The following is a 25,542-nucleotide window of genomic DNA, read 5'->3' on the forward strand; positions in this document are numbered from 1 at the left end:
AAAGGGGGTAGTTCATTGCCAGATAAGGATATTCAATTAGTTTGAGTCTATGGAAGGCTGCTGCAACAGTCAGAGCACGCTGGAGCCGGGTGACATATGGTAAGGGCTCTCTGTTAGAATAGAATAGAAACTCGATATCTTCTCATTTCATCTTGTCACTGTTTCAGTAATTTTCCCAGTGGAATGTCAGGCATATACTGTCTGCTTGAGTAGATATCATTTTTCCTCCTTTTTTCAACAGGAAGACCACATGGAAGATGGCTAGAAGAGGGGAAATGTAGCTGAAAGATTCATTTGGATTTTTTCTCCATTGGTGTTTATTCTCCATAGAAAAATGTGCATAGTGTTTAGGGACAATTTATTTATTTCATGAACTGGTGTGTTTACAATTGTCAGGAAGATATTTGGCTCTGAGATCCTAAAAAATATGAGAATTTGTCTGAATCCCCATAAGTGTGTCTTTCTCTCCCTCTCTTGTCCTCTAGCTTCTCCTCTTGGCTTGTGTCTTCCTCCCATCATAAATCTCAAGCTGGATGTTTCCAGGCAACTCTCCAGTCAATCTTTACTGAGTTTGTTGCGCTATCGATCTGTCCTGTGCTATAGGTTGTCCTGGCTTCTCTCTCCGCTATTGATGTTTGTGCCTCGGGGAAAGAAAGAAACTGCCTCAGCCTGAATTTACTGGGGGCCAGTTTTCAAATGACTTACAATCACCTCGCAATGAAAATAGAAATTGTCAGGCGGTGCCGTTTATACATTGATGCTGTTGTAAAGTCTCACAGTAGCGAATGAAGCTTTGTAAGAGTCCAAGATTGTGGGATTGTAATGTGGATTATGGGCACTTAAGGGTGATAATGCCACTGTGGAATATAGGGCCACTGTGGTGCTATTGGGATGTCAAATAGCCACCCAGGGAGTAGTCGCCTAATGAGGTTGGTTTAGTCCACTGGGAACACATAAGCCAGCCATATTTCAAGCTTTTGTGGTTTGGTGTGTTTGTGAGTCTTGTGTCCCTGACCACATGCATTACTGAGCACGCTGATTAATGGGACAAAAGGTCAATGGCATGAGAAACTATTTAGGGCATAAATCATACAAAACATAATGCCCCATACGATCCTACATACATTCTTAGACATGTAATTTTAAACTACTGCTACTCCTTGCACTATTGATCATTAGCAACAAGCTATTCAATGAAGTTGAATTCAATTTATTTTATAAGGCCAGATCACATCACATCTCTGAGCACTTTACATTGTAAGGAAAACCTTACAATCTCACAGAGACACCCACTGATTGTCTATAGGCTAGAGTTGGATGTCTCGAGACCGGTCTTGGTCTCGAGACCACTTTTACGTGGTCTTGGTCTTGTCTTGGTCTCGCTGTCTCGGTCTTGCTGTCTCAGATCAACATAGTGGTCGGGAGATTTGGAGTCAACAGTATCCATGACACACAGCGTAACGTTCGATAATGTATCATGCGCAAAAGCTTTAGCTCTAAGAGCCGTGCTTAGAGAGTGCTTTGTAGTGAATCAGAATAGTCGACTCCCATTGAGCGAGAGCCGGCTCCTCCATTAATTTCCTTTCGCTGCTCAGCTGTCACACAGTGACACACAGTGGCTCAGCCATGCTCAAATCCCTCCAAATTGTAGATTATAATCTTCAGTTTGATATTACAATTTTATCTATATATAAAGTATAACTGAAACCAGTTACATATTTCCCATTCTTTAGACAGTTGTTGGAGGTGATCGCTGTTTTGTCAGATGACTTTGGGGCCAGTCAGTACCATCATGTCAGCCCTCAAAAGCACACAAAAGTTAGTCTTTTTTGTCCCGGTCTTGGTCTCGGTCTTGGTCTCGTCTAGACTTGGTCTTGGTCTTGTCTTGGTCTCGATACCCTCTGGTCTTGGTTTTGTCTTGGTCTCTGATTAGGCGGTCTTGACTACAAGTCTACTATAGGCATTGCTCGGCAGATGTATACACGGATCGGTACCTACTATAACTGAGCCCCACTTTTTTTATAGGCTCCAGCTCCAGGAAGTAAAATTCCCATTCATTTGTTTCCATTAGCGTTTCAGAAATGCTTAGATAAAGAGTTCTAAGCTGTGACCCAAGCCAAAACTACAAGCTTGGCTTGGATCACAAGAAAAATGTAAAAAGACAAGGCAAAAGGTCCACGACTGTGTAAATAATTACAAACTCATTCCATAATGCACTGCAAGCCCCAGATTCCACCAACCTTGTTATATTTAAACCTTCTCATTATCCTAGTACTCTGTGACGTAATAGATTGTAATATATTTTGCGGTGTGTGAAGAAAAGCATAGCTTAGTTATCGATACAGTTCAGTGCTGTGTTCTTGACCGCAATCACCGTTCTTGTGGTTTCTGGCGTTTTGTACTCACTGAGCTGACGTTTGCAGGTTGAAACATTTGCATTAACAGTGAATTAACAGTGGTATAACATCAAGATGTCGCTGTTTCTATTTAGGATTGAAAGTTGTTTTTAAAACAAGTGAGCAACTGTGGTTCCGATAGGAGGACATACCATCACGTTGCAGTGTTGTCCCATATGGAAAAGAAATAGTAAAAACTTATATGATTTACTCATGAAAGTGGCCACTTTCTCATTACTTTCATATATTGTTTTAGTAAGTATCCAAAACATACAAGTTTCAATATATAATTTTTCAAGGGATCTTATATCTGTTTTCACTCTTGTATGCTTTTCATACAAGTTTCACACAAGACAGATACAAACTTTATAAGATTTATATATATCTTTTCCATATGGGGTGTCTTATTTCAACATCATGGGTCACCGTCAAATCTCTATGGATTCTAAATTCCATCTAAAATCTATAGTCGCATTCACATACATATATTTACATTCTTGTTTGGCGCTTTCTTTTTCATGCTCTGTTGCATCCACCTTGAAAGTCAGATGTCGCTCCTGAGTTCAGTAGTAAAGTCAGAAAAAGAAGGAAAAGCACGATTTGTTTAGCTCCTTAGCAAGTTACAGCCATTCATGCATTACTAGCAATACAGCGCAGTGCTTGTTTTGTTGCACTTAAAAACACTACAGCACGTTCACAGGTAGACTCTTTTCACAAATACACAACACTTAAGGATTAGATATCTGCAGCGCAGATGTTGAGTTCGACAGATGTGTGCGGCTGCCGTAGTGTAGTAGTTGACACATTTGAAAAATTCCTGGTTTAACACAAATCCCCTTTGGTTTACACCAGAAAGGACGTCTACTGCCAATTCAAACATGCAGCACTACCTGCTGTTGCCGCTGAAGGCAGCTTTTTCTTAGTTTTGCTAATATTTAAGCAGTGGATTGTTAAAATTTCCAACTGGGAATTTGGGAATTTCAACATCTAATTTTAAGTCGCACACACCATCAGCACCATTGTACTCACTGCTTGTAGTTTGCTCTACACCTGTAACAAAAGTTAAGAAATAAATGACTGGTTTATGTCATCGTGTCGCAAAAAATGGGGCTAAAAGCCCCACTAAAAACACCAGTAAACTGAAAGCCAGGCCGCGACTGCTGAAAACCTTCCAAAAGTGCCACCCCACCTTGCAGCTGGTGAGAAATGAGCATTGTGTTTCCTTTGGGAGGCAGTTAATGCTGCTGTTTGCCTCTCTAGAATATTAATACCGCCTCCATTCATTATGGCCAAATATTTGATCATACTTACTATACTAAAAACATTGACTCTTTATTTTGTGGATATATTCACATTTCCTTTCCCTTTGTGTTCACTGTGAGCATGTCCCAGAAACGGATGGCACAGGTCCCCTTTTTGAAAGTTTTTGATGTTGACGTACTGAATTCAGTTTCAGTTCAGTTTCATTTTATCGTGCCAAAGTTTTTATTGAGGTAATTTAATAGAACAAAAGGAAAGGATGACTGTAGTGCTGTGTGAGAGAAGGTATGATTTCTGGCCAGAAATGTCTCTCACAGAGTTCGTCAAACACCTGTTCTGTCCTTCTAAATGGGTTATTGGCACAAATCTGGAATCAATCAAGCAATCAGGCATAATGGGAGTCTCTGAGGGTGAACTGGGCAATACTGTTGATTAGCTGAAAGAAAGAAGATGCTTTCCTGTTTCTACATGCAGTACTTGATTACAGTAGTTCTAATATATTTACTCTCCAACCATGCAACATTTAAGGATCCACACACGGCCAGATTTAATGTACATTTTATTTTACTGTATATTATCAATCTCAGTTCACACGTTATGGTCTGTTCTGCAGATGAGTTTGTAACAGCCCTCTCCTTTAATTTGCTGAAAATTAAAATTGTCCCTAATGAGGCAATGGGTGTCCCACAGGAAAAATACCCCTCCTCCCATTAGTTCTAACGCCAATCTCCCCAGGACCTAGATTATAAAGCACACACTCACACATGAAGTAACCTCGTTGGGTCCTAATTATAACAGCTTTGTGTCTCAGTTGAACACAGTGCATTATTAGTCCTAACAATATCACGTTCCCACAGGCGTGTACCTGTGTCCTTCCTTCCGTGAAGGCTTTGTCTTGTTTTTGGCTACTTTTTCTTTCATCTCTAAATGCAGCAAAAAGAGGGCAAGAGGGAGGGTGAGCTTAACAAGACGCCAATAATTGTCTCTGTTATCAAACAGGCCATCAATCTTAATTACAGGATGCGTAGAGAGTGAATTTCCAGACAGTGATTCTACCACTGAGTTTAAAATCTCATGGACAATAACTAAACTCAGTACAAAGAAAACTCAGTACAAAGAAATACAAATCAGACCCCATGCTGTTACTGCAGATGGTTTGGACCATTTGATGGGCGTCTGTATTTGAACCAGCTCCAACCTCAGCAATTTGTATGATAGGATCTAATCCTTAAGTGACATTCTGGGCCACACTCCATACCAGTTGGTGGCGGTAATGCACCTAGAAGTTTTTTGCACACTGCCATAAAAACAGAAGAAGGATAAGGAGTGGAACAGGAGACAGGTAACTCAAAATGCAGAGAAAACACAATTAATGTGGCATTTACAAAGCAGTGAGCGAACAATATAAATCTAATGTGTGCACCATTAGACATGTCTTTGTCTATGATTGGCTTATAATTGAAAATTTACTTATACAGTAATAATGTCAGTCTGTTGTAAGTACAGAAACCTAAATAGCATTGTTTTTCTATTTTGTTATAGAACATGAGGTTGTTACAAAATCCAAGCAAAATTTTAATTATTTGTATATGCACATAATTATTTGGGCAACGGCAGCTTCTGACCTATTTATGCTGGCAAGCCCAGCTGGCCAGGATTCATTTTGCAAAGTGAAGAACAAAAACCTATCACACTGAGAGCAACAGGGCATGCAGTGGGTCTGAAAAACAGAAGCAGCAATGCTTCTAGGGTACCAGGTTCTAAAACACACAAAGAAGACCTTCAATGCTCTAAAATGACAGAGTTACACAAATTAACTGTGATTTTTTCAGCAGCACTTTCATGATGTGAATCTCTCATTCCACCACATCCCAAAGGTGCTCTCTTATACTGATTTCTGGTGACTCTGGAGACCATACAGTACAGTGTGAATACAGTGAACTCATTGTTATGTTCAAGAAACCGATTTGAGATGATTTAATCTTTGTGACATGGTGTGTTATTTCTCTGGAAGAAACCATTAGACAACCATCATGGACATGGTCAGCGACAATATTTGAGCAACCAAAAGAAAATATCTCCCACACCCTTACAGCTCAACCACCAACCTGAACCATCGATATTTCATATTTTCACATTTTCATAAAATTCTGACACTATCATCAAAATTCTGCAGAAGAAATTGAGACTCGCCAGACCAGGCAGCATTTTTCCAATTTTGTTGTCCACTTTTGGTGAGTCCATGTAAATTGCAGTTTTCTCAGTTCGTAGCTGATAAGAGTGTCACTCAGTCTCTTGTGCTGCTTTAACTCTTCTGCTTTAAGGTTTGATGCGTTGAGCATTTAGAGACAGACTACTACATAACTTTGAGCTGAAAGTACGGGAAAAGTAACTCAAACACACATTTCAACCAAGCACTCTGGCTATTCTCTGACCTCTGACAAAGCATTTTCACCCAGAGCATTACCATTCACTGGATATTCTCTTTTTTTCCCTTTTGGATGGGTGGGAATTCTTTGTAAACCCTAGAGATGTGTGGTGACGTCAAAAAATCCCACTAGATCAGCAGTTCTCAAAAACTCAGACCAGCCCATCTGGCACCACCAACCACGCCACGTTCAAAGTCACTTATATCACCTCTCTTCCCCATTCTGATGCTCTGTTTTAACATCAGCAGCACATCTTGACCATATCTACATTGTCTTAATAAGCAGTGCAAGAGGTGTACCCATTAACTTGTTACAAACCTGCTCTAGCCTCGCTCCAGGCACACGACCAGCTCACCTCAGCGCACTTCAAGTTGTTCAGACATTACAGATTGTATCAGACATGTGAACTCAGTCCGACTTTACATTTCTGTGTATCCTGTGAGAACTTTGAACGTCTGCTTTCTCCTTACTCCCTAGAACTGCTGTGTCTTCACAAAACACTCAGAATAGCTGTAGCTTATCCCGGAGGTAGACACCCCTACAGAGATATGAGGGCATGAAGTATAAGGTGATAAGGCTGAGCACAAAGAGTCTCACCTTTTCCACTACTGCAAGATAACAGGTTTAAAATCATGGTGTTATTCCTCAGACCTGATGTGTCTAAAGAATATGCTGTTCACCTTTAAACATTTAATGTTCCAGCATGATTCATTAAATATATAATTATTTCAATCAGCTCAGCACACAGATAGCTCTGACAGAGTAATTTCCTTTATGAGTGTGGGGCTGCAGCTACTGGTTATCCCCTGTCTTTGCTAGTGCTGAGTAATGATCCACATGCTGGCTAGGGATGGATGGAGGAGCCCTGTTTCCTGCTGGCCTGTCAGAGAAATGTGACAGCGTCTAGTGTGCAGGGACAAACTGGAGAGTGTAGCCTGCAGCTCTCAATCACTCCAGGGGCTGGCAGAGACACCCATAGGGAGCTGTCTGTCTTCTCTTTCATTTATCTCTTTCTGTTTTCACCCTTTTATGTTTCCTCGATTTCTAGATCCCTACCTTACTTTGTCGCTTTTCCCGCGTCTCCCTCATTTGTGACCTTCCTTTCATATCGGACTTGTCAGCATCTGTCGTCTGCTCGCAGATTTTACACAAACACATGGATCTTCTCAAACAATTTCTCCTCGAGCTCGTTTTCGTTGCTTTACGCTGTCTGCATCAATATCCAACCTAATCCAGAGCGTGGCAGAGACTCAGCATGTACTTCTATCACACATATGCAACCCCCCGACCACCCCCACTCCTCCTGCCACACACACACAATTAAACAGACTGGCACCCACGTGCTCAAACTTACAAACACTCACCCAATTAATATTAATAATACACTATTCCATTTTAGAGTATATAAGCCTTCAAGACTACAACACAGGAGTGAGGATTTTCTATTTGATTTGAGCTGGATGGAGAATGAAGCAGAGAGGGAGAAATGCAAGACGAAGAGTTGCCATCATCTAAACTGTTCTGCACTGAGGCTTTTCAATTTCATTATAAGTCTCAATTTCAAAAAGCCTGAATGCTACGTGCTGTTCAGCCTAAAATTGAGCTGTTGGTTGGCTGGACAGGCAGCCCCCACCCATGGCTCCTCTGTGGGGTCATCAGGGGATGACAATGGTCCGGCTTGCCTTTCTGCTGTTTAGTCTGGGTGAAGGGAAACATATGAAAAGCAAAGGGGCTCGGGTAGCTGGCTAACTGGGTGAGAGTATTTTGGAATTGGTTGGGTGCTCTGAGATTTTGGAAAGCAATGTGAGGACTCTTGGTGTAAAATCTGTGAAGGACTCTTGAGTTATACAAAGAGGAATCCAGAGTTAGATTTTAGTATGTTTAAGTTGTCTGCTATTTTTATTGTGCATATTTTCAGTTTTATTATCACACTCTGGTTTATTTTTTTAGCACTAAAAAATCCTTCTCTGATACACACCAGCTCATAGTTTACTCTGAAAATGATTTTTTAACCCATATGAACAAAACATGTAGGCCATGTCTTTAAAAAAAAAACAAAATTCTTTTTCTTGCTTCTGTTTTTGAACTTGAGCACTTTTTCCTTAAATGAGTTTACAACAGCAAGTGGATCATACATTGACTTAAAATAGCTAGCCTGTCCCTGGTTGGTCCTTGACCATAATGAGATTTTTAAACAAACAAATCTTCAAAACACTTTTATGGCATGAACAAGTTCCTGCTTCCGTATGGAGGAAGTCTTTCATGGAGTGCCAAGCAAACTCCAACCAGTGACTCTGGAGTTTTTACCCAGTTGATCCCCTCTGATTTAGGCCGAAGTAGTAGTTTGCTTTAGGTCGATGTCTTGGAAGAAACTATGATTCTGGCCATAAGGTTCTCTGATACTAGCTGCAGCAACTTGCTTCAAAATTGTCTGTTCAGAATACAGTCTGTCTGTGATTCCCTTACAGTGACCACAGGACCTGCACCGGGTCTGAAACCATCAGACATGGAGCTTGATTTGGCAACAAAGTGGTTTTTCCATCGGAAATGAGACCGTGCATAGGGTCACAGTGGTTTCTTTAGTGAAGATAGTAGATTAGTGCCATATTTCCCCTGATTCTATCCACTAAAGAGCCTTTTGAAGCTTTGCCTCCTTATTGTGGTTCTCTATCAATGGAAAGAATTGGGGCTTTCTATACTTACAGCCAAGCTTTCTTCAGGCACGACAAATACCACTTGTACAGTCAACTCTTGTTGGTCAATCTATCAGCCAGGACATCACTGTGGAAGTCCAAAAAAACAAAACATTATCAACACAGCAATAAACAGGCTGGTTATGTAATGTGTCATAGAACTGATACTGTATGTGTACCGAATATAGTAATTTACTTTGTTGCTTATTTTTGCAGTTTCCTTAGTTTCAGTGGTCGGCGTTGTCTTTCCATCTTGTGCTGATGTACAGTTTACAGTGACAGTTTAATTCCCAGGCTTGCAAAATGCCTTTAAATCTCTGGCGCCAGTTCTCCTCTTGCCCTCATGAGCTGAATCTGTCGGGAGTTCTTCTTGCTGATGCTCATCATCTCTGCTCCAATGTGTCAACACACAGGTGTTTAGCCTGACTGTGTGTATTTATAGTCTGAGTATGCCAATGGACAATCGCAAACAAATGTTTGTTGCTGGCTAATTGTTCCTACAGGTAGTCTGACCAATGAGCAGTGCTCACACCTAGTGAGAACTGCAAATTAACAGATAACTAGAGAGGGGGAATCTGTACAACTTCTTTTTCTTTTTTGCATTTTTTTTCCTGCTAAATCATTGCAAGATTTTAGAAGCCAAGGCCAAAACATCCAGCATCAAAGGTAAGCAGATGCTCAGCCATAACTTGTGAGTTATATAAAGTATGATGTAGGCTAAAAATGTTGTGGCTTAAATTGTTGACATCACTAAACACTAGTAAGTTCAAGGTCTCATGTCTCATGAAACAGCTACAAAATGATGGTCATTTTGTTCTGTTCAGAACATGAGATGAGCAGGATATACAGTTGGGTGTGCCTAATTTTGTATCTGCCAAGAAGAGCTTTTATAATGTTTTTTTATTTTAATTTTTTTTGCTTTTAATTCAGTTTCAGTTCATTCACTGAGTGCGTTTTTTCTTCTTCTTTCAGTTTAGTTTTGTGTTTGAAAATGTTTAGACTTAGTTTATTTTTTCTCTTATTAATTCCAGCCTCAGTTTTAACCTCTCTAATTATAATTGCATGGAGGTTATATGTCGAAGACAAGATATATGAACACCAGTAAAGATAAAACAAGAAAAGCACAGAAGTTTTTGAAAGCAGCTGACTCGGTCTTGCACACATACAAAGTCTCAAACATGTAAATAAATACATCATCAGACAAGTTTCGATTTTTTCTTTTCTCTTTTGTACCTGATCAACAAACTTAAAAACTAAGTATATTACATAATAACTAACTGAAACTTTACACCGATTTATTTTATTTTTTTCTTACGTTTTTTTTTTTTTTGGTATTCTTAGTTTTAAGGTTAGTTTTAATGAACTATAATAACCTTTCTATGAATTTCCTAATGTGGGAGTATGGCATTCCAAAGCGCAGCATTAATTTGTACTGCATGATAGGGCTGATCATTTAATTTGTTTTCACTGGAGGTGAACACTTGCTTCTTAAGAAGTCACACCCGTGTGCAGGTTGGGACAAAACACTGGTGCAAATCAGGTTGGACAATGGGCAACAGAAGCAGGAAGTCGGGGAGTAGATGGGCGTTCACAGCGCTTTTAGACTGGAAAGTGTGCCCGTCACATGCGGTCAGCAGGGTCCATGTTAATGCTAATGACCCGTTTTAAGCCAGCAATTTCGTAGAAGATCTGCAACGAGAGGCTGCGTTCACTGAGCGTCCGACACGTGAATGACAATGGTAAGCGAGAGAGAGCGGTTGGATTGCGCAGCGCTGCTCTGCGCTGCTGCATTTCTTACTTTTTAAACGTACTGTTTAAAAAAATATTTAATTTGACTGAAATGAATGGAAATGTTTGCATGGAGCGGTATGGTTGATTTGCAGTGGAAATTGTGGAAAAGCTCAGAGTGACTAATTTAGATTTTTCAAAACTTGCTCAACAGTGACTGTAGTGACTGTAATTAATCTGTTGGAAATATTTCAAAATTTTCAGCCATGAAACTGAGTGAAAGGGACGTGTTTATGGTGGAAAGTAGATACCACCAGGAGAAAGGAGAGAGGACTACACTGGCCGGGCGGCACTCTATCAGGCTGGTTTATTAGTTTAGTCCAGGGCTCGGCAACCCTAGGCACGCGTGCCAACTGATGGCACGACCATAGCTGGACTGGCCATCGGGCATACCGGGCATTTGCTCAGTGGCCCGATGATTTATTTATTTATTTATTTTTGTAACGGTATAAACAATGAAAGGTGGTGGATTGGCCAGATGCTGGCGTAAAATAACTCAGTTGTTTGGTGGTGGCTGTGGCGGAGCTTCCACAGATTCAGTAACATTAACAAGTGGTGGAGGCCAGCAGGTGGATAAGGGAGAGGGAAGGCAGGAGGAGGAGAGGCAGCCGCTGGTCCGAGTGTCAGGTGAACTGAACTTCAGGTAAGAAGTTATAACCTGCAGTCTATCTGGGTCGGCAGGTGTAGTTTATTTTCGTTGTGCTGACTTTTTACAGTCAGTTACAATAACTCATACTGCGTACTAGCTAGCATGACAGAGTTTCTATACAGCTGGGTGGGTGCTATGATGTTACTGATAGTGAACTTTATTTTATTCATAAGGTTAGTTAGTAGAGTTGCCAACCATCTTAAAAAGACGGAATCGTCCCGCATTCACAGAAATTATTACCCTTTTGGTGTTGTCTAGGATGGAAAAAGACACAAAGGTGGATTTATTCTGTCGTTAGCCGCACAGCTGCCTCTTCTTCTCCTCTCATTCTCTCCCCTCCCTCTCCTGTTGCTACTTTAATCATGAAACTGATCAATAATCAGCTGATCGGCTTTTCTCTCTTGTTTGTTTATCGCCCACTTTGCGCCAGAACGGGGCAATCACGGAGGTCGCGCTAAACAACAGCAGCACGTTTAAGCTTGATCAGCTGTTGTTAGAATTTATTTAATATTAATTTCTAGTATCAGCTGATGTTTGCTGGAGCCACAGCTGTAAAGCTGCTGGTCATGATATCGGTTTGGTTATGTGATGAGAGGGAAACATGAAGATGAAACCAGGAGATGTCCTTACTGAATCATCAGAGCTGAACAGGTGATGGAGAAACAGGTTTACCTTTTAGGTGACATGAATGAGTTGAAGAGAAGTTATGAACTGTTTCTGAGAGACAAATAACACCAGGATCCTTTTTTAAGTAGCTGACAGCTGGTAACTGTGCAGGGGCGGGTCTAGCAAAGTGTTGCCAGGGGGCCAGGTAGAGCATTAACAGCGAAAGGGGGGCACAAAGAAATACTTTCTTATTCTCATTTAAAATGTCTGGCTGTTATTAAATAATTATCTGAATCTTACAACCAAAGTTTTTATCTGATGTAAAATGTATAGAAATCATACATATACCAACAAGACTGTACATCACTGTCACAGCAGCGTCTGTTTTCATTCAAAGGCTTTATGGCTTTAATACCTGGTGGTCTGGTCTCTAGTCAAAATTTCCCGGGCTGTTTTTTTTGTCCCAGTCCAGCCCTGGGCACGACACGCAGTGAATTAATCTGAGAGGGTGCATCAAAAAATAAATGGCCCCGCCAGCGGTGCACATCGCAAATTGGGACTTTCAGGTGTATGGACCAATGTTTTATTTTCTGATCAAACCAGAAATCTTTAATGAGCAGCTGGATTTGTCTCGCATTAACTGGCTGAGTTAATGTCAGTTAATGCAACATCGAAGCAGCTGGAATCCATAGCTTGCATTTTCACCTGCTGGACATCACTACCTGACAAGTTTAACTGTCTTCAGAACATTGCAGAGGCCTTATTGACAGTATTTGGCTCTACATATCTGTGTGAGCAGATTTTCTCTCACATGAGTGTCCTCAGGTAGCCGTCTGAATGCTGGACACTCGGAGACCTGTGTCTCTGAGTGGGAGACCAGAGATCATACATGTGTGTCTCTGTATTAACAGACATGCCATATTGGCTTAGTTTATTTTTCTTATCATTGTTGTGAGGAGACCACAAATAGCATTTGCATTTTCTGTTGTACAGTTCATTTGCTGTTATGGATAAAAAGTCTTTTTTTGTTTCAAAACAGCTGATAACTATTCGCTGATAGCTGCCAACATCTGCAAACAAATATAATTCTATAAAGTGGTCCTATATATTGTGTAACTGTTCATATAGAGCGTTATTAAATTTATTGCTAAAGCAATCATATGGCACACTGACTTCTGAGGAAATTTTAAATGGCACTCGCCATCAGAAAGGTTGCCTACCCCTGGTTTAGTCTATTGAAGTAAGCATACTAACACACACTGATTTACAGACTCACTCAAAACACAAGGATGACTGTCAGGAAAAAAGCCATCTTATACATGTGAAACGCTTGAGTCAGAATACCTCTGTGTTGGACGACCTTTTTACTGTACATTCTCACAGAAATCCACAAGCGATGCTTGAAGTAGTGGTCTTCAGTAAGTCTCTGTGATATAATTTTTTTGTCAGCTTTTATAGTTTGCCATCCATATTTGCATATCAAGCATCTCAGGAAGTTTGACTGAGACTAAAAATAACACGGGATCAGCAAGAAGTGAAACTTCAGTGTTATTTACCTCCCACACAAAAGTTGGAAATTATCTCTTGAGAATGAGTGACATCATGTTAATAACATTTAAAACCAAAGGAATAAGGATATTTTGCAGTTGCTCACCAGTTACTATGACAATCCCAAGCATTTAAAGGAAAGACAGGCTTTTCTGCTTTGGATCTTAATGCTAGTAAAAGGACTTTATTGATGCATTGGTAATGACTTTTGAAATATTTATTAGAATTTAATAAAATGGCTTTCTAAATACAGACTGCTTATGGTTGAGATCGATCCAGCTGTATTTTGCGGGATGATTCAGCTCTGCTGTTTCTCTTCTGACGCAGTCTGTACATATCTTTGATTCACGACCGGTGATATTTTTTGACATTTGTGTCTCAAGAATTTAGAGTATTGTGGAAAAAGTCCCTTTCTGCTTCTCCATGAAACTTGTCTTTGGATGGAAGCATGACATGCTCTAAAACCTCCTGGTTGAGCGGCTGTGTTGACTTTGGCCTGGATAAAACACAGTGGACCAACTGCCAGCAGACAACATGGCCTTCAACATCATCAGACTGCAGAAACTTTACACTGGGTTTTAAAATACCCTGGATATTTACTTTAATCTTCCACTAAACTCCAGGACCTTGATTTCCAGATAAAGTGCAACATAGCATAGCATTGAATCCACTGGCTGTCTGGCTTGGGATGTTCTGTGTGTACTAATAATAATTTGAGATACTGGATTTCTGATGGGCTATAATGAGTAATCATTTGAAATTTATATTTAAAAAATTACTGTTTTGAGATGCCTTTTGTATTGGGTTATGTTGACTGCTTCAAGGGTTTCCTGAAGCAGAGGAAGCCAGAGGAAGGCATAATTTGTGTGAAATCTTTTCAAACTTTACTTGACACTGAAATAAATCCATATTTGGGGATTCTAATCCTCGATGTCAATAAGATGCAAACTGTTAGAATTAATTTAAATTCATTCACAAGACCCTTTTATCTGCGGGAAAAGTTAGATTAGGAAAATTCAGCTCCTCCTGTTCTAATTATATCCTCTTCCATCATCTTTGGTAGGACTGCCATATCAGCATCTAATTCTGCAGTCTTTCCTGTCATTCAAACGTAAAGTTCACTCACTTCAGTCTTCACAAGTGTACAGAGGTCCTAATGGCACAGATTAAAAAGCAATTTAATACAGGAAAGGGGATTAGAAACACTATGGGCTGCACTTATCCTTAACCTTTAGTCCTGTTCTCATGGAGCCACAATATGTGCAAGATGATAGCATCACAGGCCCAGAGTTAGTAAATTTCCATTAGGGCTGCCCTTCTGTATTCCCACCAGCACATTTAAAGGCATTAGGCATGCTTTGTCAGGGCTGATAAAAAAGAGCCAGCAGTGCTATCGCACACCCCTGACTTGTTTCGGAAAAAGCACTGTTCCATGTGAAGTTTTCATAACCCATTATGATAATCGGCCCAAGTCTCTGAAGGGCAAGGGATAGACCGGCAGATAGATGCTTCTGGGGTGACTGCTCTATAGTCTCTGCATGGATTGAACATTTTCTGTCTGCGTTGCCGGGGCAGAAACTCATTCCTATCTACCAAGAACAGCAGAAGTGATATAGGACTCAGTAAAAGAGGAGGCACATCTCATAGGAGGCACATCTCATAGCATCGGGTTAGAAGGTGATTTTAAAACGAAAGAGAAAAAAATGAGTCCCCATCCCCCTTATAATGAAGAATATACTGTTTTCAGTGGTGAAAACTTAATATTTTCACAAGGATGCTTGTGTCATCCTTTGTTCTTCAGCTTTCCTGTAAGCTTGTTGTGCCTTCAACAGACATGAAAAGCAATAAACACTTTATACTGTTTTGTTAAATTAGTGAGAAGCTGGGACACCTGAATCAAGGAGATCCGTGTTATTTTTTTCTTCTTCTTCTTCTCCTCTTTTGGGCAGCTAGCTGCTCATCTCTGCAGGGGAAAAATGTTTGTCTGACAGGAAAAAGGGCCATGCTGTGCATTAATCATTTATATCTAAATTTGTGCTGCGCAAAGATTCAATTTTCTGCACTTTGTAGGGTCCAATATTGGTTATATGGTTTTATTTATACATCAAAACCCCTTTCATCCATTATTAATTTATTTTTGAGCCATGCAGTTTGGATGGCATTTCTTGAAGGGGAGCTCTTTTTGTGGGAAAACCTCCACAAAAACAGGGCACCAAATGTTTAACAGGAAAAATCCTGCTTTTACTACTCACAAAAACAGGCTGTTCTTAATGAAGAGCTGTAACTTGGTTAGAAGCTATCAGTTTGTTACTCAAGGAAAAACCCTCCATATGTGGGGCTTTGAAACCAGAACTATTGCTATTTTGATTCATGCTGTACGCTTGGACACATGTCCTGCTAAGCACTAAATTTGTCTCCTTTTATAACCAATATTGTTTTGCAAGATCCTCTCGTCTCCGTGCCCTCTCCAGAGCTGCAGTGATGTAACTCCCACATCAATGCTCTATTTAAAGTCTAAACCTGTGCGTCTCTTCAACCTGCTGTCGGTTTTTACACCTTTAATTATTATTATTATTATTTTTTATAAAGTTGTGGTAGTATTGTGCTAATTCCTTTGCTTCCTGTTCACAGGCCAATACTGAGCAGAAGAAGCTGAGCCATGCTGGATCCAAGCCCTCCCTCTCTGAGAGCTGTGGCCGACTCCCTCAGATAGCCATGAACACCTGCAAGTACAATGGCGGAGTGGTGAGACCACTAGTGGGCAGCCTGGCGTCCTCGTCGCGCCGCAACCTCGCGGAGCTCGACTCGGAGACGCAACCCTTGCAGACGCTGCACAGCTCTGGCCTGGAGGTGGTGGTGTCCAAGGGCAACGGCGGCGAAGACCCCAGCAAGGCATCCAACGAGAGCTTGGTCAGGGAGGGCAGTAGGCGGGGCAGTGGGCGGGCACCCCAGAAGAAGAACAGGGACATTGGCTACAAGCTCGGCCACCGGAGGGCGTTGTTTGAGAAGCGGAAACGGTTAAGCGATTACGCTCTAATCTTTGGGATGTTTGGGATTGTTGTCATGGTGACAGAGACGGAACTGTCATGGGGGGTTTACACTAAGGTAGGTTGTGCGTGCGTGCGTCTGTGTGTGTGTGTGATGCATGAGTGGGAGCCCTGTGTGTTGTCACTTCTATTGTTATGTTTGAGTTGTGTGGGGTTGGCAGCTGTCAGTTTCATGAAGAGTGATTATTAGCACAGACACTGACGTACAGTATGCAACAAAGCAACTGGGAGTATTGCTCCAATAGAAGTAAAAAGAAGTGTCATGTGATCTGCACAATGACTAATAGACTATTTATTCTATTAAAAGATATTGTCTTTTTGGAACTTGTTTTGTCTTTTTGGGGGTTTTTTTTGCTGGTAGGTCTATTTTTGTCACTACTTAAAAGTTTTAGTTATTGGCATTATATTGGCACGTACCCAAAGGACTGATTCCATTGCTATTGCTATTATTGGCAGAAGGAAACTGGGATAGTGGAGCAAAGCGGACATCAAGAGCCATAAAGATTCATACAAAGAGAGATAAAGACACATAGAAATGAAGAGGTCGGCAAGTGAGAATAAAAGGTGGGAATGAAGTTCCAGCTTTTTCAAACTGCATCAGTTTGTAGGAGTGGCAATGACGCAGCACACTCTAGAGACAAGAGGGACTCTTGAACGAGGACACTGGCGAGGCAGTGGGTTTTCAGGGTCACTGTTGTGACCAAGCTACCACCCCTTGGCCTGTCATTGTCCATCAGTGTCAAACAGTCAACCCTAGTGTGTCATATATGGGGGAAGAATATCCTTCACTTAGTGCGGCACAAGTCCCACCACATTATTTTTTACTGTGGAGCTGACACTGCAGCGATATGATAGGTCACAGAGCTGTTTTCTTTCTTCTCTGGAGTCAGTAAAAACAAAGTAGAATAGAAGAGCTAGTGTTTGAAAAGTGCACGGTCTGTTCTCAAGCCTTGAGTTTTGAGCTGTCACAAGCGAGGAATTAATCTGACTGAAAACCTGATGAATGGATGCCATAATACTAGTTTCATACTACCATGCACCTAAACACAAAGCACTCTTCCTGACACAACCCCAAGGGGACAAAAAGCCCCCAGGTTTCTCCAACTGGCAGTGAGCTACTGACCTTTAGTATGCCAAGCAAATCTGTACACCACTACAGAGCCATCCCACTTATTTAAACTTCTTTATTTAAAAAAACACAAAAAAAACCACTTGAACATTACAACAATGACATTTCTGTTAATAAAAGCAACAAAAGTACAGAGCAGAAAATCTTAACATTATGTTGCTGACAGGCACAGACTGAGATGTTAGGATGATTGCTGAGTGGCCTGCTAAAGTTTACTATGAGGTATAACGTTTGTTACATTACATTAGCTTGAACATTCACATAACATTAGCAACTGCAAACGTGTGTCACAGCTGATCTCCAGGATAACATAAAGAGAATGACCTTTTGGAGGTTGTTAATATGATCTAATACTTAACTGACTTGAATTCTTTGAAAAAATGTGGATGTGAGTCTTTTAAGAGCTTCACTAAAGTGGAAAAGGCTCGTTTGCATGTTGCTTTTGTAAATCACTTAACCTATCACCTCTCGGTCATTCTCCTCAAATGCAAAGTACTTCCAAACCCGACTCATACTCTCTGTGAGACAAGGACATTGGAAGGCCCCCTGTCAGTTCTATAAGAATTGCAGCTTTGGCATATATGTTGCCTACATTACTAAAACAAAACGAGCACTTTTGCAGTTTGCAGAATGTTGGTATTATCTGGTCACATAATCTGAGGATGCTGCATGCTCATATGATCGCACATCCTGCTTTATTGTCCTTTTTTTTAATCCTCGTGTACAAAATGTTGATTTAAACTCTTAAGAAAGTGCTCAACAAAGTTCTAGTTCAAAAAATATTTTTCTTGCACTTTTTTTTAGGTCAATTTGACTTCTTTCTACAAACAGTGGACTTGTCCCTTACTGGCCTTAGAAGTAATTCTGGTTTAAGGGGCTACTGCTTTTTCTTTGTTGATCTTTTACAGTCAGTCATAAATGAGCTTATAGTAAATAAACCACTTTCTGAACAAGACTTTTTTTCACTGTCAGCAGAAAGAGAGGAATGCAGCATGCATTTGTGAAAATTTTAAAGCTGAAAATGCATAATGAATCATTAATTATTCATATGATGTGCTTGTCTTAATGGGTATTTTTACTTTATGTGTGCAGGATTGGAGTGTGCTAACTGTCATGGTAATCATTATGGGCAATTAGAAGTTTTTCAATATTTTGTGAATGACATACTGAAATTATTTAAAAAGCATCAATTTTTCCCTTTAAAAAAGGGATCGATTTTGTTTTTGCCTGTTTGTGTCTGTGTGTGCATTTTAATTGTGTTCTTTCTTTCATATGTGTGTGAGGAAGGGTTTGTGGCTCTAAAATATAGTAAGTTGGTGGGGTAATCTATAGGATGATTTATGGGGTTTTAAGAAAGTCAATAGATTTGTCTGTGACTGTTACTGAGTTTTGTTCAGTCCATTCATCATACTGACCTCAGCTGAAATGGAAATGACCTAATGTCTCTGAGCAGCACCGCAGCCTTCCCACATCAGACAGGTAGCATGTGCTGTGGCTGGTCCATTTTTCCATCTCACGTCCCGTCATGGAGCAGACGCTCGCGGCTCAGCAAAGGTTTTCTGAGCCCTGAAGGAGGGAACATGTAAAGAGGCAGTGAGCACTGGGACTTAAAAATCCTTGAACCTCTGGCACGTGGATTAATTGGTTTACTCTGTATTATTTCATCAGGGACTTTCAAAACAATTTCAGACATTAGAATGTCTTGAGAACATGTCGCCAACCTGAGGGGCAAAGCAATCTAGTTGATGGCTAAAAATAATTCTGTAATATGGACCACCAAAGGACAACATATATTGAGAAGCAAGGACTGTCATCTCACTGGCAATTATGAATGATATTTCCACTTGGTTTTTTTAATCGTTTGTCGTCAGTGTTGTTATTGTAATAACAACACTATGATCATTAGCCTGCTGCAGAGCAGCATTTTTACACCATGGTTGTTAAATTGATTTATCAGTTGGCATTTTACCAACATAGAGGGTTGGGGGAGAATTTGAGTAGCACAGGTTCTCATTTTCTAGATCTACGGCCCCCATGTACAAACGCGTACACACATACAAAGAGCTTTCCTGCGTGAGCATCCAGCCGGCCTATTTATCATCAGCAGTGCTCATTGTGCTGGCCCCCTGCTAATACCATCCTTGCCTTTTCTGCACCTACCATTAAGTGGAAAGTCCCCCTGTTAGTGCTGGGCTTTGATTAATTGGTAGTTTAGATGGTGGGAAATGGTGTCCATAGATAATATCAGGCTACACCTCCACCTGCAGCTGTATTGTTTAGCAACATCCTGACTGCGCTGTTCGTGAAACCCCATTATGTGGGCTCTTGTTGAGCTTCAGCTAATAAGTAGCGTGTGTGTGTGTATATGTGTTAGTGTGTGTTTGAGGGTGCTATGTATAGATGCAGTTGTGTAGTGTTATCTGTATACATATAGCTATACCATAGAGGTTAAAATGACATGTATATATCTTATTATTAAACCTAGAAAATATGAGTTGTGTAATGGTGAACACTCTTTGACTGTAATGTTGTACTCCTATATATGATACTCTATGATGTTTGCACATATTAAGAGAATGGTTTTAATTTTGGTGGCTATTTCTAATTTTGTCTCTCATGTCCTTTTTGTTTCTCACCCTAGGAATCTTCATACTCATTTGCACTGAAATGCCTTATCAGCCTTTCCACTGTTATATTGCTTGGTCTTATAATAATGTACCATGCCCGGGAAATCCAGGTGAGTAACCTTTGTTTATTCATTTACCTTTTGAGATCAGTGTGGCAGAAGTTAAATATTATAAAACCTGATTTTAAAAAGTCCGTTGGGAATTCAATTTCTACTGGCAAAACTACGCTAAATACAAATCACTTAGTCTTTTTTTCTCTTTAACTGAAATTGAAGCAGACAGCTCAGTGTAACCTTAAAGCACCCACCCAAAGATAAACTTTTGAAGCTTAAAAAAATGTTGAACTGTAAAAAGTGCTTGATTGTAACCACTTTACCCCCCCAACCCGTGTAATTTTGCTTCTAAGGAGCTGGACTTTCTTGTAATTTTTTTGTCTTTGTAGCTGACCTGAAGTTTTTTTTTATTTCTTTTTTAAGCCTGTCCCAAAGATACAGTTTGACAGTGTATTTTGGCACCAACTAAGTGATTCCCAGTGAGATGTTAACTTTCAACATGTTGTGCATACATTAAAAGTACCTGAAAACTATGACCTTAAGAAAAAAGAAAAAGCCAAATCTGAACTGGTTAAATTTCCATCATTATGTATGTGGGAAATCAGGAGAGAGGTATAATGTGAGTGTCTACAGCTAACTGTAAAACAAGGTGGAGGCTCTGTCATGGTTTGTACAATGTACAGTCAGACTTTGAGTCACCAGTCCATCTGGAAGCATTTGATTGACAACAGCTAATTTTTCAGCATGACAGTGACCTCAAACACTGCCAGTGCTGTAAAAAATAAACCTGAATAGAAAAGCACACAGTTTAACACTATCAGTCATGGATTGGCCTCCCCTGAGCCCGGGCCTTAACATTATTGAAGCAGTGTGGGATCATTTTCACAGGGAACGGAACAAAAGGCAGAAACCTCCAAAGATGGGCTTTGAATGTCTTTCAAGAAGCCTAGAGAACTATTCCTGGAGACTACTTCAAGAAATTAAAAGAAAGCTGCCTGAGAGAGTTTAGGCTGTGATGAAGAATAAAGGTGTTGATACCAAATATTGACTTTAAAGCTTGTTGGAAGTGTACAAACTGTGTGCTGTATTTCCATGTACATTTGCACACATTTTAATAAATCGCTGCACCTATGTTTGTAGCAAAATGTAAAGTAATGAGTACTGTACATGTGGTGTATAACTGATAAGAGACAATACTTATTTCATACTGTTTATGAAATATCTTATATTAGTTAGTGACTGCAAAGAGTCATTGTGATTTTGTGATAAAGTTTTTCATTTAATTTTTATTATTACCTTTCACTGAGCCTCAGTCTCAGGGTGTGAAATATTGCTGTTGTCAGAGCCTCTGATGGCTCAGATTCATACAGGATGTCACGTAGTGTTGGTCCTGTGATACGCATGTAGAAATCGTGAAAGATCTCACTCCAAAATCATTCACAGAAAATGTAGACAAGTGGAAACAAAACTAAACAGGAGAGAAACAGGACCACAGCAATCTCCAATTTAAGCTTTAAACTACAGCCAGTTAAGTAAGTATTGTAAACATTTGATAAAATGACATTTTTATAGATGTTTATAGGTGGAATAGTCAGTATTAAGTGTTTGCAATTGTCTGTTTTGATTCAAATCAATAAAATTCCATAAATAAAATGATTAGTTTTTGCTCTATTAATGATTGTGATTATAAATTGTTACTAAATAGTTTACACAAACAAAACTGACATCACTAAATATTGACATTTCCTACAAACCCCGCTGTCTGTACAAAGGCAGTGTAGGAAAACTATGTCACTGTAAACTCTGATGCATCGTTAATGCTATCCTGAGTGCGACAATTAGTATTTTATATTGCTAAGAGGATGGTGGAGAAAAAAGGGCAACAGGTAACAATGGGAGATGGACTACTTTGTCTTTCTAAAGAAAGAAAATGACCCAAAACAGTAAGGACCTGGCCAGAAGCAAAGAAGAGTAACCTACATGTGCAGCATATTCACAGGAACCTCTGCAGCAGTATTAGGCTGCATGTTTTGTTGCCACTGTAGAGAAAAACCTATCTTAAATTAAAGCCGTTAACCCTTTAAACCTCAAACCACAAAACAATTGACCGATTTCAATTGTTTTTTTTTCTTGAAAATGTTGTGTTTATTAAACTTTCTCACAACTTTTGTAAAAATTATGCTTAAAGGTTTATTGCACAATTTAGGTTTTCCAGTGGGGTGGAAAAAAATCACTCTTAAATGACTCTTAAGTTGTTGTCCAGAAACACTGTATTATTTATTTGCAAACAGTAGTCTTGATGAATCTATACAGTTGTTTTCTGTTTTATTGTATTTGAGTTTCTGTAAAGTTTTCCTGGGATAACTAGAACTACTGCCATACATCTCATGCTCCGTATATTTATTATGTATTTGCCCTTAGCTTATTTGAGTCTTAGAGGTGTGTTGTTTATAAATCAAAACATAAGACACCTATGCTACTCTTGTCTGCTAGCTTGATTTACAAAGATCAGCCAAATAAAAAAAAAAGAAGAAAGAAAGAAGAATAACAATGATGATCTTCTGCTTGAGAAATGTTGGATTTCTCATAGACAAGCCCAGAGGAACTCACCATCACCATCTCCCACCATCCCAGTATACTGACATTTTTGATCTACACAAGTTTTGGCAGGTGTTTTTAATGCTATGGCTGATATTTGTAGATCAAGTATTGGCCATCATGAGCAGCATCCATGTCTTATGGATCATCTACAAACACACCAATACTATGAGGCCTCATTCAAAGGTCCATGTGGTTGAAAATGTATTAAAGATGTGTAGAAGGAAAAGAAGTTGAGTGTGGAAGGAAATTCTAACTTTATCCAAACTGACCTCAGTCTGTCTTTTCCTTCAGCTGTTTATGGTCGACAATGGTGCGGATGATTGGAGGATAGCCATGACGTATGAGCGAATCTTCTTCATCGTGCTGGAACTACTGGTGTGTGCCATTCACCCCATCCCGGGCCAGTATGTCTTCACATGGACAGCGCGGCTGGCTTTTACCTACACGCCGTCGGTGGCCGACGCGGATGTGGACATCATCCTCTCCATCCCCATGTTCCTGAGACTCTACCTGATTGGCAGAGTCATGTTACTCCACAGCAAGCTGTTCACGGACGCTTCGTCCCGCAGCATTGGCGCCCTCAACAAGATTAACTTCAACACACGCTTTGTCATGAAGACCCTCATGACCATCTGTCCAGGAACTGTTCTGCTGGTGTTCAGTATATCCTCCTGGATCATTGCTGCATGGACTGTGCGTGTCTGTGAGAGGTAAATACAGGGCTGTGAATAATGGATGTTGTTGCTGGGCACAAACCAAAATGGCTGATGCACAATTGCACTTTGTGGATTATTAGACGTCTTCTCTTCCTTCACTTATCGCTTTTGTTCCCACGCGTTTCCGTGCTCTCTGTCCTTTCCCTGAAATATGTGGAATCATCAGAATAGGTTACATATCGATGTCGTACACGTGTGCAGGAAGGCATACGCTAATACGCCCACATACTACACCACTGCCCGGCCGTTTAAAAACACCCTTGCACACGTTTCATTAGCTCAGCACTTGCTCCACGACTTCCCACTCCTTGTTTTTATTGCTATTTTAGATGGCTTGTCCATAATTCATGAGTGTTTAATTGTTTGTTTGCTGAATGGTTTGTTTTGATAATGCAGAGCAGCCCCCAGGATCCCCTAACCCGTTTTTCTCACCAAAACTGCGCAACGGGCTTCGTCTCAAGGGGGCACCAATGATTCTCGCTGAAAATGAAAGAGGCAGGGAGAAATGAGAGGCTCTCTTTTTCTTTCTCGTTTGTGCATTTGCATAGGGAAATGAGACATTAATGCCAGCTTTGATGTTTTTAAATTCATTTTTGCATAGATGGTGTGGAAGGGGGACTCGAGTTGCATGGCTGGAGAGTGGGAAAATCTATAGCAGCAGTTCTTGTCAAACCCAATATTTTAGTCTACAGGTGCTACACCACAAAAGCTAAACATCCCGTCAGAGGAAGGTCTTTCTTTTATTGCTGCAGCTCATCTTGCCTGCTTTTATTAAGTACCTCCCCTCCCCCTCCCGTACCCCTGCCCCCTAACTACCCACATGTTAACCTGTCACTAACCACCCCCCTTTACACGCCCTTACCTTGGGATCTTCATGGCTGGTGGATTTAAAACTCAAAAACTTTCACACCAGCTCCTCTGGAGCACAGAGGGAGGCCAGTGAGGTGTCACAGGCATGAGATAACCTCAACCCAATGATAAATAGACTGGTTCCTACATAGCGCTTTTCTACTCTACCTGAGCACTGAAAGCGCTTCATGCATTGGTTGAAAAAACACAACATTAAATTTGCACATGATGACGTCTCCATAAAGTTAAGTTGCACAAAGTCTCTCTATTATAATTGGCTATATGTCACATTTTTGCCATCATTCAGTCTTTAGCACCTCATAAAAGGAAGGAGTCATTTCATTCAAGTCAAATGCTAGTAGAGGAAAAAAAAACAAACTACATGGGTTTAGTTTGGATTTCTGAACTTAAATGAATAAGGAGTTGAGAGGCACAGAATCTCTAGAGTGTGGTTTGGTTTAAAAATGCACAAACACATGAGCAGGGCATGCTATTAATCATTTAGCCTCAGAATAATGTGTCCAGATGGGTAGATTTGTGTCTGTATGTCTACGTCTGTTACTATGGATGGGTGCACTTTAGCATGCACATGAAGGTTGTGTGTGTGTGTGTGTGCGTGTGCATGCGTGTGCGTGTGTTTGTATAATGTTTTGTTGTACTTTCTATTTCCCCACTATGCTGCTCCATAGGGATACCATGTGAGTCCTCGTTCTCTAGCCGTGGAAAACCCAACTTATCATTTTTTTCATCGAGCTGGCGCCACTGCTGCCCTGAGTGGGGTTGGAGGGTGGTGGGGAGCGGGGTGGTGGTAGCGGGGAGAAGGGGCAGCTCCTCTGAAACAAAATTGACCGATGATCCTTTCCAAACCCAGTAGGTCAAACGGAGAATTAGGAAGGGCCCTCTAGTTGGCATGAAAGTGGCACAATTCCTTTTAGTGGCTGTAGGAGGACAGCAGAGACCTACAGTGTGAGCAGCACTTTGAAGCAAGCGTCTCTTTGCTAACTGTTGTGCATTAGGCCGGTAGGAGCTGGAGGAGGAAGTTTGTATAAAAATGGAGCAACTCCTTCAAGTCACCTTCACCAGTCTGCCAGAGGGCAATTTGTCTTATCTCATTTTTTCTCTCTCTCTCTCCTTATGCAATTGTTATAGAT

General features: G+C 40.5%; 1 protein-coding gene across 1 annotated transcript in view; it reads left to right on the top strand.

Moving 5' to 3' along the window:
• The window catches only part of kcnn1a (potassium intermediate/small conductance calcium-activated channel, subfamily N, member 1a), a 68,259-nt gene that overhangs the window by 17,292 nt on the left and 25,425 nt on the right, over window positions 1-25,542 (top strand). Inside the window, exons 2-4 of the mRNA XM_085256024.1 lie at window positions 16,001-16,474; window positions 20,187-20,282; window positions 23,118-23,536. Coding sequence (XP_085112150.1) covers window positions 16,001-16,474; window positions 20,187-20,282; window positions 23,118-23,536 — 989 coding nt within the window. The remainder of the gene's footprint in view (window positions 1-16,000; window positions 16,475-20,186; window positions 20,283-23,117; window positions 23,537-25,542) is intronic.

This window comes from Mchenga conophoros, linkage group LG18 (assembly GCF_057382185.1).
Source record: "Mchenga conophoros isolate Kocher_MC1m ecotype Shallow Benthic linkage group LG18, M_conophoros_male_GT1.1, whole genome shotgun sequence".
NCBI lineage: Eukaryota > Metazoa > Chordata > Actinopteri > Cichliformes > Cichlidae > Mchenga > Mchenga conophoros.